The following is a 14,835-nucleotide window of genomic DNA, read 5'->3' on the forward strand; positions in this document are numbered from 1 at the left end:
GGTGTCAGTGTTTCTAAGGAGTAAGATCATAAGTATACCCTGAGACCTGCGGGTATAGGGTGGTAAAGAAACAACAACAACAATAAGTATGATTAACAAACTAATTTTAGAGTTTTTTTATTGACTTACAGTACAACCCTATATTCAACTACTCAGAAGTAATGGAAATGAAAAGTCTTCACTACGGAACAATCAGTTCTGTTGGGTCTATCTTCAGCTTCCCCCCGCTGCTCCATAATGTTAACAATGGCGCATTTTGACATATGCTCTTTAGAAAGATATTGGTTTATATATCACACAAAAGAAGCCATGTGGAAGCAAAAAGATAAATTAGTCTCAGCTACTTTGGTAAGCATCAATCTATTGTGTCAACTACATGTTTGCTTTTTTAAAGGAAAGCAGCAATTGAAAAATTCAGCCAGGAACAGAAGAGTGGCAGAGTGAGCTTAAATCTTTCCCCTTCTGTTGCTTGTCCACACAAAATATCCCCACAGCTGTCTAGTTTTGCCTGCAGAGAAAAAAATATGAGGTCCCCATATATTTTATTCTGAAGATGGGCAAAACAGGGGTAGGGCAGTATTTCTGGTAAACAAACTGCAAGAGGAAAAGTGGGGTAAGAAGTTGCTTCACCAGTAGTTCTTCGACTTTCAATCACGGACCTATAAGACTGTTTTTCTTTATTCCTTTTTAAATGATGGAAAGTGTGCTGGAACTCAGTGTCACATCTAGTTAAATCCACAGCAGATGATATGCATGGACTGAGACATAGTTGAGGCTAAATTACTACTTAACAAGCTGAGAATAAAACGTAAGGCAAAAAAAAAAAATCCATAGATTGCTGGAGTATGTCAATAAATCAAAAAAATGAATACTGATATCTTTATCAAGAAATTTATAGTCCCAAAGTAGTAGCCAACTAAACAGAGCAAAAAGACCAGAACTAAAATATGAATAACAACAACAACAACGATGACAACAAACATTTCAATTAAAAGTGCAATGTGTTGACTCTTGAATGTCATGGAAGTAATTTCCCAGTGAGTCCCAAACCATTTTAATACAGTAGTAGTGGTGTCAACTTGAAACTTAGTGCAGGGAAGAAAATCCCAATGACTTCTCCGCTGCAGCGGTTAAAATAGGATAACTACTAAATAATTGGAATTTGATAAACTGCACATGTGTCTTCCTGAAAGCTGATGCCTAAGGTGGGAACTCTTCTGATAAATGTTAGAATGAGCCTGCCTCGAAATTCAGCTATGGCCATTACTAACACGAGTGGAGATAATGAAAATAAACAGAAAACATTACACCTCTCCTGGATCCAATAGTTCTAAGGAACAGGATAGAAATCCATTGCCAGAAGTGGCTCATCTAGCATTAAATAAATTATTTGGATTGCAATGCTCAATGTGCCACAAAAGCATGGATATGGCATGGTACTGCCAGCAAATTTGACACCTGAGAGCAAGAAAGAAAATTAGCTGTTTTGCAATGTTTGTTGTTCAGCATGTAAGAATCAACATTTTGCTGTTTTGCTTTTTTCTGATATGTCAGCTTTTTCCAGAATCAACAACCATTTTTGATGCCTCTAATCCACATTTCTCTCCCTTGTCAAGCAGAAATGATACTCAACCTAACAAATGCTGTGGGTGATCTGCCATGCACTCAACACAGTGGTAATTAACAGAGATAACTTCACAAGCCAGGAAGGTTATTTGAAATTCCTGTTACATACTTTTCCTATTAGCTGTTGAAGATAGGCCAATGAAGTTAACAACTTATTTGACTCTAAAGAAGACATGTGGAGGTCATTCAGCTTTTCTTTTCTATCCCCCCCCCCTGCAGTTTATAGCTATCATCATTTAACACTTGATGATGATGAAATACTAATGTGAAAAAATATGTATGCATATGCTTATAAAAGAAATGCCCTTTAGAACCAAGATATAGCACTGCAAAGGCAGAACAGGACTAGAGGAGTTTTTCTGAAACCAATAGGCAGTCCCCCAGAAGAAGACAAATCATTATCCCATGATTATTATTATTTTTTAAAAAAGAGTGACAGATATTTGTCATTTGAGCTAGTAATGCCTGCCTACTATTTAAGCCAAGTAATATGAGAGGGGAAAAAATACTGGATGACTTACCCACACATGGGAGGGAGTAGCCAAGGTCAGGGTCATGGACAAACTGGCGATTGTTCAGCATAGTGACACCGTACAAATGAAAACAGTCCAGGCAAATGACATGGCGATGTATGCACTGGAATACCAACACAGGGCTCCTAAAAGGAAAGGGGGAAAAGGATAAAGCAGTTTGCCTTTATTATGCCATGCTACCGTATTCCTATGTAGCTTTGCTTCATGTTAGCAGTCATCCATGCTTTATATGGAACATATAAAGACATAACATCTGCCTAGAGAGGACTTACATCCCAAGACCTCTCAGATCTGCTGCATCAGCATGCTAGCACTGAGGATGAGGCTTATCAATGGCTGTACATTATTATCACAAGATGTGATGACACCGATTTTTAGGACTGTAATTAAATTAAGACAGACAGCACAGAGAGGAGAGGGGTGAATAATGTAATAGTAAGGACTGGAGGGTAGGGGGGGGAGAAAGAACACCAATATGCAATTCAGTCTCCATCAATAACATCCTACAAGTTTCTGAGGATTGGAGAGGGGACATAAACCACAGAGTCATTGGTGATATTATGCCATAATTCCAAAAACAATTTTGCGAGGCATAATTCAACCTGAGCAGAATTACTGTATTGGCCCGAATATAAGCTGCACCTTTAGAATTCAAGGGGGAACAAGAAAAAAAAGACAATACCCGAACATAAACTACTCCCTTAAAATTCTGCAGGCACTCACACCCGTTCTGTTTTATCGTATGTCTGTTTCAGCAGTGATATCGTAAAAGCCAATTTTTGTAAGGTCGCCAATACAGTATATGGAATTACGACCATCGAAAGGAAGCCATCTACTTTAAAGCTATGGTGTAGCAATCATTATCAATAGGGATGACCTGCTCAAGTATTCCGCTTCCTTTCAAGAATAAACTTATCAGCCACTCAATAAATTAAAACACCCAGTTATAATTTGGCAGTCACCCTATGGGGTAATATCTGAATTACAGTTAACTTGCAAGTCCCCCTTATTTCAGTGTGCGTCCTTTTGTCTTCAGTGAAGGGCAATATTTCGTGCATAATCTTCTTTCAAAATATCCTTTAAAAGCCTCATACACTGTAGATTTCAAGGTAGTGTGTTGGTACCATTAAAAATATAATCTCAGTGTTTTAAGGGATTTTCGCAGAATAAAGCAGCTTACAAACTGAATTAAATAAAACCTCCCCACTACTAATCCTTATTAGTTGACCACTTGCTGTTCTGATTTATATAGAAAAAGAGACAGGCAGCAGACAGAATACTCAGCAGATCTCAGAAACTGTAGCTGATGCCTGTCCCTGGAGAACCGAGGCTGCAATCCTGCTGCATTCACTTACTGGGAGCAGGTCCCATTAAACTCAGTGGGGCTGACTTCCAAGCACACAGGGTGAGACTGCATGAGAACAGCCACTATCATACTTGTGGGTTTTAATCAATCACAGGTGGGGCCCCGTTATCACTCTGCCAACAGTTCAAATGCTTCCAGCTATGCCCTCAAACACACTTAGGCTGAAATCATGTCTACTCAGAAGTAGGTCCTATTGAATTCAGTGGGGCTTACTTCAGTCCCAGGTAAGTGAGGTTAGGATTGCAGCCTCACTTCTTCTTTCTATCTAAAGTTGACTGAAAGTGGAGAAGAGACACATGTATCGCCTAGTTTTGACACAGGGCCTTCATCCCATCTTGTGGTTTTCTTCGACGACAGACAATGATTTGCAAAGGGAAAAGGGGGGGAGCCCGTGAATGAGGGGTAGGCTGCGGACAGGGCCTTCCACCAAAATCAGCACCACGTCCTGTACTCAATTTTACGTTTGCTTGTGTTAACAAGGCTTTTGAGAACGAAACAGTTCACATTTGTTTAATCTACTTAGCAAATGGAATGAAGAGAGCTTCTTCTCACAGGTAATACCGTACGTTGAGGCATTTCCAGCCCTCAGCTAGGAATGCAACTGCGAAAACTGCCTGACATAGAGGTACATACAATGCACAAACTCCACATAAGGTTCCCATCTCACCAGCCCAACATGCAGAGTTGAGCACACAGGAGAGAATGGATAATGCCGTGTTTCTTACCTAGCCAACAAAACATCTATTGGGTTGTTTTAGTAGCATTCTAACTCCCTGCAGAAACAATTCCTCAGTAGCAAGGAATAGTTCTTATAAGCAGGTGAGCAAATAGACCCACCTGATTAAAACAGGAGAGGAGGGGCTGTAGTTCAGAGGTGAAACATATTCTCTGCATGCAAAAGATCCAGGTTCGAACACCTGTCCCAAGAATCTCAAGGTAAGGGCAGCAAAATACCTTATCAGAAACACTGGAGAGATGCTGCCAGTCAGTGCTGACAATACTGAGCTAGATGATGCAAGGGTGGTATAAAGAAGCTTCCTATGAAATACACACACTACCTCTGTTTTAGTTTTTTGAAAGCAAATTTGTATAATTTTCAGGGGAAACTGACACAGAACCTGAGACCCCTGACTGTCCATTACCCCTACTACTAAAACTACTGTTGTACCTTGGCAAAGAAAAGGGGAGAGGTAAAACTGAATACCTGTGTTTCCTCCCCGTCCCTTTATATTATCAGTATGGACTTGATGGGAAACCAATTAAAAAGAAGCTGGGGGGGGGGGGTATTATAATTCTGTACATCCTTCCTCACCCAGTCCTAGCCCTCAGCTGAGGAACAGCAAGCCATGGATAATACGCGGCTGCTACAGAATCCTGGCTAAACAGAGAAAGATATGAAGACTGATCTTGTTTAGATAAGAGCCCCACTGGGAAATAAATTGTTTGAGTATATCTCAAAATCTCGTGACAGGTGTTATTAATTTATTGAGAGACAGTCCGGTGTCTAGAAATGCAAGAAGCTTTTTAGCATATGGAATTACCTGCAGACACAATAGAGGATTGCAAAGCTACATCTTTCACTGCCTGCTTATGAAAACCTTGAGTTAGCTTGCTCGCCTGTTAGTCCCTTACCTTCAGTTTCGGTGAAGGGGGTGGGGGTGGGGTGGGCGAGGGAGACCAAGCAATCTGAGGTTAAAGAGAATGTCACATTAAAAATCAGCAAGTTGACATCACTATTCTGAACTGCTTCAGAGGTAGCTAAAGCCTGCGGATATTTGTAAAGGGGGGGGAATGTGATTGAACCTGTGAAAATCCCTGGGGTTATTTGTAGGTGACGATTGGATTTTTCTCACCCCTCTATCAAATATCTTAACCAAATAATAATAAAAAAGAGGGATATGTCTATATGGTTGACTCTCAAGGATTACATTCAGTGAGGCAGAAATAGACATATAGAGTCTGTTGCTGTGGAATAAATAAATGTGCTACTGCTCATCCTTCGCCCAAGAGGGCTATATTTATTATAAAATGACCAAGAGTTTCCCATTAACGTATTTTTTTATTGGTTTTAGCAATCTTCTCCTAGCTTCAAAAGCTTTCCATATAAGCACCATAAAATCGTTTTCAATTTTGGAGGATCTCTATACTCTTCCAAAACAATTTTATCTGTTAACATCCACAGGAGGTTAGTAAGCATTTTTCAAGATGAGACACATCACTGGAAATAAATCTGCAAATGAACAAAAACACCCAAACTCCAGAAAATCAAGGACGCTATGTTCACACATATAACCCCAAAATCACATTTGTTAACCTCAAAATCACATTTATCACCACCAAATCGGATATATGATAAACATTCAACAGAGGATTCATTCTCTCATACTTGATAGAGAAGAAAGGCTGGTGTAGCAATAGTGAAAGTAAAAATTTCATTTCTACCGTAGCAATTTACATGATCATGGTAATTGTTTATATAGCCCAACTTCATTCTTTATCATTACTCAGTGATACCTGAAGGCAGCTTTCACTTCAACACCCAGTGCCCCCCCCTTTGGACCAGGCCAGACACTATCTGTGCAAATTTACTGCCATTAAAGCAAGATTTGCTAGTGTGTGCCCTGCCAAATGGTGCTGGACTACAACTCCCAGCATCCCAGACCATAACAACACCTGAACACTACAGTTTTCTCATACTTGCACTAAAGGAATTACCTCTCTGAATATTAAGGAAGTTTCCCTGGGATAGTTCCCATAACCATGAGAGTGTCACGAATTCCTTCAAGGCGCTTTAGCAGAAATGCTCAGAGTTCCAGGTTCTTCAGTGTAGTATATTTATTGTGAGCTATATATATACAAATATCTACAGGCTATGATACATGAGGAGTTCATACAAATAAGCAGGGTACCTGGGCTGCACCTTAAGGCATGTAGGAAGACTTCTCTCTCTAAACCTCTCACTGACCACACCCTTCTATACAACACTCACTGCTGGAAAGGCTCCCCTTTTAAACCGATGACAGCCAATCAACTGGCAGCACATTACTGCTGAGTCATTCTGACCCAGCACTTCGATAGAAAGTACTGCATCAGCCAGTTGCATCAGCTATTTTCACTTTATTAGTACTGTACACTCAGGCTTGCAGACTTACTATCTCACACAGCATTCTGTGTATCCTGACAAAGAGTTTAACCTATGATTTTAACAATTAGAAAAATAATATAAAATATTTATTTATATACTGCTTAATGCCCAGATAGCTTCTAAGCAGTTTACAAAACATGAAAACCAATTGCACAGTGGTAAGGACAGTAACACGAGATGAGCGCCGCAACCCCAGAGTCGGTCACGACTGGACCTAATGGTCAGGGGTCCCTTTACCTTTAAGGACAGGATAATTAAAAAACACACCATAATTAAAAAACACAATACAACAGTTGCATGAAAACAGTAAAATATAATGTTCATTACTAAAATATACAATAAAAAAATCACATTATAACAGCACAACAATTAAAACAGGAAACATGAGATCAAGGGGCATAGCTGCCAAGTTATCCCTTTTTTACAGGGATTTTCCCTTATGCTGAATAGGCTTCCTCGCGAGAAAAGCGAAAAGTTGGCAGCTATGTCAAGGGGATGCCTTTGGTAAAGAGGTGCATCTTCAACAACCGGCAGAATGTCACTACAGATATGAATTGTGTGGCTATATGCCCTCCTTCCCCGGAATAAAGACTCGTGACACCAGGTTTAAGATTTAATTAATTGGGTGGTTAAGGCCACAACTTTATTAAATATGCATGTAGAGCGGAATTGGCTTAGGCGTTGGAACCTAACAGACTATATCCGACTCCAACCCGTGTGTTGGAGTCTGTGAGAAGTTAACCACCAGAAAGGAGCCCCGCGACGTAGATCTACTAGAGCTCCTCCTGTGGCCACCGATGGGGCGTGCCTTACGGCCCAGGCAACTCCAGGCTCAGGACCAAGCCTCGCCCCCGGAATCCTTTAACGGAATTACCTCTCCAAGATAGGGCAGCTGATGACGTACTTGCCCCTCCTCCACTGATTGTTATGCAAATTTCCAACGCCTAACCGCCTAACCTAAGTTGTGACGACATGCTACGAGGTAGGCGAAAAACCCATCATGGCTAACCCAGTATGGGAAAAATCCTACCCAGCCCCCTGGCCAGCCAGGGCAACCAACTGACGTCCATAGCAGCGTCCCCTTGCCTCTTATTAAGGGGTGGGCGGGCGGGTGAATCGTTCGCTCCGGCGAACAGCGAGGAAAGAGGGAGCTTTCCCGCCTGCGGAGGCCCTTAAACAGCTTGGCCCCGCCCCGCCCAGCCTCATTGGCTGGTCGGGGTGTGACGCAGGCGGGAGTGCACCATCGCGCAGGGGCTGAACTCTCAGCCCCTACGCGATGGTACAGTCGGGCAGCCCACAACCCCACCTCCGACGCAAGCGCGGAAGTGGCTTTCCCACATGTATTCTAAAGCAGTATAGTCTCATGAAGACTTCATCTGCTCTATTTATGAATCTCTAAATCAGTTGCATACAACACAGGAACCAAATGCTCAGTGAATTTCTCAAAATAGCAGCCACATTTCACACAGATGGGGTGTTTCAAAACCATAGACTTAATGTCCCTGCCTTTTCCACTGCTATCTCACAGAGGAATCCTGAAAGGCTATTCTCCAAAATAATCCTATTTACTTCACTGGGATTACTTCAGGGTAAGCAAACCAAAGAACACAGCCTAAATCTGTAAAATTGCACATCTGACAAACTACACAACTGTGAGATGTCCTGCTAAAAATAGCATTCATTTTGTGAGTTTGGCCTCGTACCATCTGACACATCTTCATAAATGGAAGATGATGAACAGCTCAGAACAGCTGTAAGCTAACCTACATTTACTTACTGTGCTGTTTTTAAAAGGGGGGGGGAATACATTTTGCTTTTGTACATCTGTTCAGAGGATAGAGAACGAATTACCAGCTCACCATTCAAGTTATATCTGACCAACCTTTCCTTTTCACATGCCAGTGATGGGTAATAAAAGCACATGGAACTCCAGTTACAAATATATGACAGAAATTGTGACAATATACACTGTACACAAGAAGACAGGGCCCTGTAACTTTGTTGTATGCAAGAGAAAATTTCAGCATGACTGACCCTCCAAGTCTCCCTATTTTCCAGGAACATCCCTGATTTAGAGAAGCCATCCTGGTTTCTGATTTGATCCTGCAATGTCCCGCTTTTCCTTAGGAGGTCCCTATTTTCATTTGAGAAATGTTGGAGGGTGTTAAACATGTCTGGAAGCCTACAGAGAGCAAAGCAGCATGGTGCAGAGGTTGGAAGCAGGGAAATGGTGGCCAAGGCCAGGGTTAAGCTTGTCCACTGCAAACTGTTCCCACCCATAGCTACTACTAACAATAGAAGAAGCATTCAACAGGGTTTTATTGCATACTTTGCATTCACTGTGTAGTTAAGCCCTTGGATTCCAAGGATTTTCACAACAGCAGAAGTGTGTGGATGAAACTTTATCTTTTAACTGAAAGGTGAATTATGTAACTGCTCTGTTCCTTGGAGAAGTTTTACCAAAGCAAATACTGGCACTTTGTCTTTTACAGACAAACTTTACGCTTGGCTTCAATAGTTCAGTTGCTTCCAAAGATCAGATAAGTTGCCAACCATCACCCACAGAATACCGCTTGTGGCCTATAAAAAGTTATAGAACTGCTATTATCATTGTAGCTCCCATCTCGAGCCCTTCCAGATAAAATGTTTCTATGACCCAAGATTCCTTCACATAACTAAAAGTGTTTTGAATGAAGTACGGTACTTTTAAACTCTTCCATTACCTTTCTTCTATTTTCAGTAGAAATCAGCTTGATTCAGAACAGATACTTCACAAAGACATAAAGTTCCAATTCAAGCTACAGTGGAGAGTGGTAGTGGGGAAAGAAAACATAAATATGCCAGGGGGTGGGGAATGATCAAGATAATGTTAAGGACGCTATGGATTTTCAATAGGACAGCACATAAGCCCACCCATTGAAATCAATTGGCTTTACTATGGTTGGACTACCCACATTATTGATAACATTATAGTTCAGTGTTCTTCTAAAGCAGGGGTGGCTTAACTTTTTTTCAACCTGGGAGCTGTATTGATGGTCAGTCACCCCCCTGAGAGACACATGCTGGTGGTGAACATGGCCAATGGTATGTGCACACAGAGAGATATCAGACATGCAGCATGCACATGCATTTCCTGCATGCAGACCACAAAGTGCACACTCACCACTCCTGCAGGCACACAATTCTCCCCCTCCCTCCCTCACACAAATACATAAGGACACACAGAGAACATTCTTAAAAGATCATCACCACCCTAGAGAGGATGCCCCAGCTTAACACTTTATGTTCTTAAAAGGGTAGAGTTTGAAATACAGCATACTTTTCTCTGCCTTTCAAAAGATAAATTTAGGTTTTTCAAGGGACAGTCTTACTCCAAAAGTAATGACTAAATGTCATCTAAGTTTTAAAATAAAAATATTAAGTCTACTGATTTATTTAGCGAAATTGGTTCCTGTCCTTCAGGAAATAGCTTTAGAAATAATAAGGCCAAATTTATTTGCGTTCCATTTTCGTTTCAAAGGTGATAATTATAAACCATGTTTTATTGCAAATCAAACTGGTAAGAAATATGCATTTCATTTAGCATCACCTACCAGTGTAAATATAATTAAGCTTAATGAACTGTTTTTGCACCTCATGCTCCAGAGATTTTAAAACAAATGTAAATGCCAAGAACCAAATATTTTATATTTTGAGATCAAAAAAATGTCCTTTTATTTCCATTTTAAAATGAATGAATTAACATTTAACAATTAATTAACATTTTAAAAGGTTTACAGCATTTTAAGCTCCTACCCTCAGGTTGAAATAACCTGGGGGCACAATAAAAAAAAACAATTAAGCCCTTGTAGGTCCCATTGATTTCAGTAGTAAACATGCAGTGCAATACTATGCAGCTTTACTCAGTCATAAGTCCCATTGCATTCAATAAGGCTTACACTTTAGCAAGTTTGTTTTAGAATTCCAGCCATAAGCAAGTACTTAACTCTCTCGCTCTGAAATCAGTCTAACTTCCAAGTACTTAATTTTGGTTGGATGGCAAGAATATTGCATCACTCTCAGAGTCTGTTCTAATGGATAGAACCAGAGCCAGCTTTCACCTGAAGGAAGGAGGGATATGTCTTCCCATCTATCTCTAGCAGACACTGGTTCTATTCATGCACATTGACCAGCGCACCCCTGGATTCCCTCGCTGCAAATGTTCATGCTGCATGTGCACATGCCAGGGGTCAGTGGTGCTAGGCAACATACACGATGCTAGGAGGAGGGGGCTACCTGGCACAGCCACACTCACACTCACACATTGCTCTTACACTTGAGTTTAACTTCTGAACAGAGCTACTCTATTATGTGTGCAGGACTGAAGTCTCATACTTTTATCCTGGCTCTGGAAGTATGCCTCTTTTGTGGTTTTCAATTAACCGCAGTGTAAATTGGCACATTTCTCCAAATGAGCATTACCTGTTTCTTACAAGAGTTTATTTCATTGCTGGCCTATGATGTAACTGCTCATTTTTAAGTGCACATGGTAACCACAGCCAGCTGAATTAAAAGAGAGAGATCTCTCAAGAGGAAATGACATAAAAAGTGCCATTAATAAGTACTTCTTATATTTTCTACAGTTTCTCTCTCCCCATCGCAGGGCCATTGCCAGGGAAGATAGGAGATGTAATCCTTCACTATCTGGAGGGCCAAAGGTTATGCACTCCCGGGCTAGGGATACCTGGATTCACATTCTCATGCTGTGATGAAGCTCACAGAATTGCCAGGGGCCAGTCACATTCAGTTGCTAAACTAGTTCACTTGAGTGGTAAGGATAAAAATGGGAGGGACCATCTGCTATGTTGCTCCTACAAGCTCTTTGAAGATGGGCATCTAGCTCACAGTAGCCCACCAGCTCCCACATCTTGATCCTAATGTTTTGGTGCATCCTCTCTTTTTATCTTATTTTACTGAAAACGATCAAAGGTTTTGGGAACACTGGAGAAGTGCTGAGCTTCTATCCCCCTTTGCCTCTAGTTCCACTTAACCTTGAATTTGTCCCTACACATGCATTAGGAAGAGGAACATAGGAACATACAAAGCTAGACCGTTGGTCCATCTGACTCAGTATTGCCTCCAGTGACTGGCAGTGGCTCTCCAAGTTTCAAACAGGAGACATTCCCAGCTCTATGTGGAGATGTCAGGGATTAAGTTTGGGGTCTTTGAACACAAAGCAGATGCTCTACCACTTAGCAATGGTACTTCGACAAATGAACACAAGACTACTTCACATCTAGTTATGTTTGAAAGACATTTTTTGTTGTTGTTAAAAGAAGGAAGTGGCCATGGGGGAACTGATAAACTAATAGAAGTTTTTCCAATAAGTGGTCAGCCTTATAAAACCTTTAAAGAAGTTTTGTTTCAGTGCCTGACAGAAAATCTCACTTTATTTATACAGCCTGATTCTGCCCATCCCACTTTGGCTAATGTGCTGATGTGGCAGCTAAATCCATCACTGCCAAGTGAAACAATGTCATCCTCTAGTGTACTTCACTTCCTACTGAACTGAGAAAAAGAAAACAACCTCTTGCTAAAAGGGACTTAAAAACCCAGGAAGACAATGTTTAAAGCTCAGAACTGCCACAATGAAAGGACCTGAGGAATCCACGTAGGAAAGGCAGTTGTGGCCCAATCCCATTTCCACTCCCATCCCAGGCCCTCTAAGCAAGGATGCAGCTAAGGAACCCAGTTGGCCAAACTTCTAAAATTATGGTGTGGATGCTTGGGAATTTACATCTCTTCTCAGTTCTGTGAGGTGCTGGCTCCTAACGTGGATTTTGACTCCTAGAAACTTGAAATATCTTTCTAGCCTCAACTGTAAGGGCGGGGTATAAATAATTAAATTATTGTTATTGTTATTGTTATTTGCATGGCACTTACAAGGTGCATCATGACTAGGGGATAATATACAGCACAGTGGTGTCCTGTTGCACTGGTGTTGGGATGGAAGCCATCTCTTAGGGCTATTGTCCATAAATTTAATTATATATCACACAACAATGTCCTTGCTTACCATGGTAATTGATAGTACAGTTCTGCTGCTGCCTATTTTGGTTTTCTCTCCCCAAAGAAAACCTGTAAGAAGGAAGCAGAGTGCCTCCCTTTTTCAAAAGGTAAAGGTAAAGGGACCCCTGACTGTTAGGTCCAGTCGCGGACGATTCTGGGGTTCCGGCGTTCATCTCGCATTATTGGCTGAGGGAGCCAGCGTACAGCTTCCGGGTCATGTGGCCAGCATGACAAAGCCACTTCTGGCAAACCAGAGCAGTGCACAGAAACACTGTTTACCTTCCTGCCAGAGCGGTACCTATTTATCTACTTGCACTTTGATGTGCTTTTGAACTGCTAGGTTGGCAGGAGCAGGGACCGAGCAACGGGAGCTCACCCCGTCGCGGGGATTCGAACCGCCGACCTTCTGATCGGCAAGCCCTTGGCTCAGTGGTTTAGACCACAGCGCCACCCGCGTCCCATTTTTCAAAAGGTAGCTAGGTCTATTAAAACTTGTGAGAAGTCAATGACATTTCCTCTGTCTCTTATTATCAAGCAGCAGTAGCCTTCAAACACCTTAAATCACCAAACCACAAGCAATTGTTTGAGCACTGAAGCAAGCACAGGTTTTATAAACAGCACCAAGATGGGGTTCCAGCACTCTTAAGGAAAGGACCATGTCTCTGTGAGCTGCCCTCACTACAGATGGCCATGGAATGAGGGGTGAGGCTTAGAAGCAAAACTGTTAGTATTCAGGACACATCACCAAGTACATATGACATGTCAGCTGTTTACACACCCTCCCATTCTGCCGCACATATTACTTTTAAAGTCAAACAAGAAGTGACAGAAGTGTAGAAATATCTGTATCCCACACTCTGGGAACACAACAGCTTAAAAAAACAAAACACATCTACCCAGACTTGTCAGCTGACAGTTTGCTTGTTGATGTGTTTCCTTTAAAGACATTTTCTGAGATGCCCCAATTTTAATAACTTCAGACAAGCAATAAAAGAAATATTTTCTGTAAAGCAGAATGGTAAACTCTAAAATTTAAGAATCACAAATGCTTCATTTTATGTACTCTCTCAAGCCTCCTGGGACCCTAACTTCTTGAACAAAAGCATTGTTACAAAAGTTGGGTGCCACCCCACTCTCTGCCAAGCAATCTCAGGGGGTTCCAGGCACTCACCCAGGGTCTGTGTTCCTTTGGGGATTTGAGACACAGCGGAAACTGTCATAGCTTTAAGAAATATGGTTTATTCACCTATTTACATCTTCAGTCTGCATGGAGGGAGTCCAGATCCTACAGCATGGTCATTTCAAGAGGGGCTTGCCCCCCACAGCAGTGCAGCCATGGAGTTCAAGGCATCTCTCCCAGCCAGCGCCAACCCAAATTGGATCACAGTCTTTTTTTCTTCCTGTCATCTCACACCCAGTTACCCTGGCTACCTTCCAAACCCCCAATCTCTGTTCACACATCAGGGCAAAGGGGAAAGTCAGTTCTCTTGCATTTGCCAATGGCTCCCAATGGCCATGTATTGTTTCTTAATGGCCCTACCTTGGCCAGATCGTTTTCTGCATGGGTTGGCTCAGGAATTCTTCTGCAGTTTGTGTTTCTCCCTTCACATCCCAAATAATCAAAATCCTACCATTTATTAATTTCTAAGGTTTTTTTGGGGGGGGGGTCCCTCCAATTGATAACAGTATTTTCAACAGCCCTCCATTCTACAGGGCATCACAAAACCAGGGGGAAATAGTGACATCTACTATTTGAAGGGGGGCATTTGTGTCTCTCTTAAAAAGGTGATTGGAAAGCTCTTTACAAATACAAAGCACTCTAAAATGGAAGTATTATTTATTTATTTATTTATACCCCACCCATCTGGCTGGGTTTTCCCCCACCACTCTGGGCGGCTTCCAACAAATACCGAAATACATTAAAATATCACAGATTAAAAACTTCCCTAAACAGGGCTGCCTTTAGGTGTTTTCTAAATGTCAGGTAGTTGTTTATCTTCTTGACCTCCGATGGGCTCCACTACCGAGAAGGCCTCTGTAATAAAACATGGTTTCTCTCCATATGTATATATCTGCAATTGGCAGTGAAATACTTCAACAAGCAATTCTACCATAAT

At 41.6% G+C, this 14,835-nt stretch overlaps 1 protein-coding gene across 3 annotated transcripts in view; it reads right to left on the reverse strand.

The window, feature by feature from the left end:
- Positions 1-14,835, reverse strand: part of PRKN (parkin RBR E3 ubiquitin protein ligase) — a 602,317-nt gene that overhangs the window by 212,230 nt on the left and 375,252 nt on the right. For all 3 annotated transcript variants that reach the window (XM_088666303.1, XM_035108599.3, XM_088666302.1), the window contains one exon: positions 2,148-2,284. In XM_088666303.1, coding sequence (XP_088522429.1) covers positions 2,148-2,284 — 137 coding nt within the window. The remainder of the gene's footprint in view (positions 1-2,147; positions 2,285-14,835) is intronic.

Source organism: Zootoca vivipara, chromosome 3 (genome assembly GCF_965207765.1).
Source record: "Zootoca vivipara chromosome 3, rZooViv2.hap1.1, whole genome shotgun sequence".
In the NCBI taxonomy this organism is placed as follows: Eukaryota; Metazoa; Chordata; class Lepidosauria; order Squamata; family Lacertidae; genus Zootoca; species Zootoca vivipara.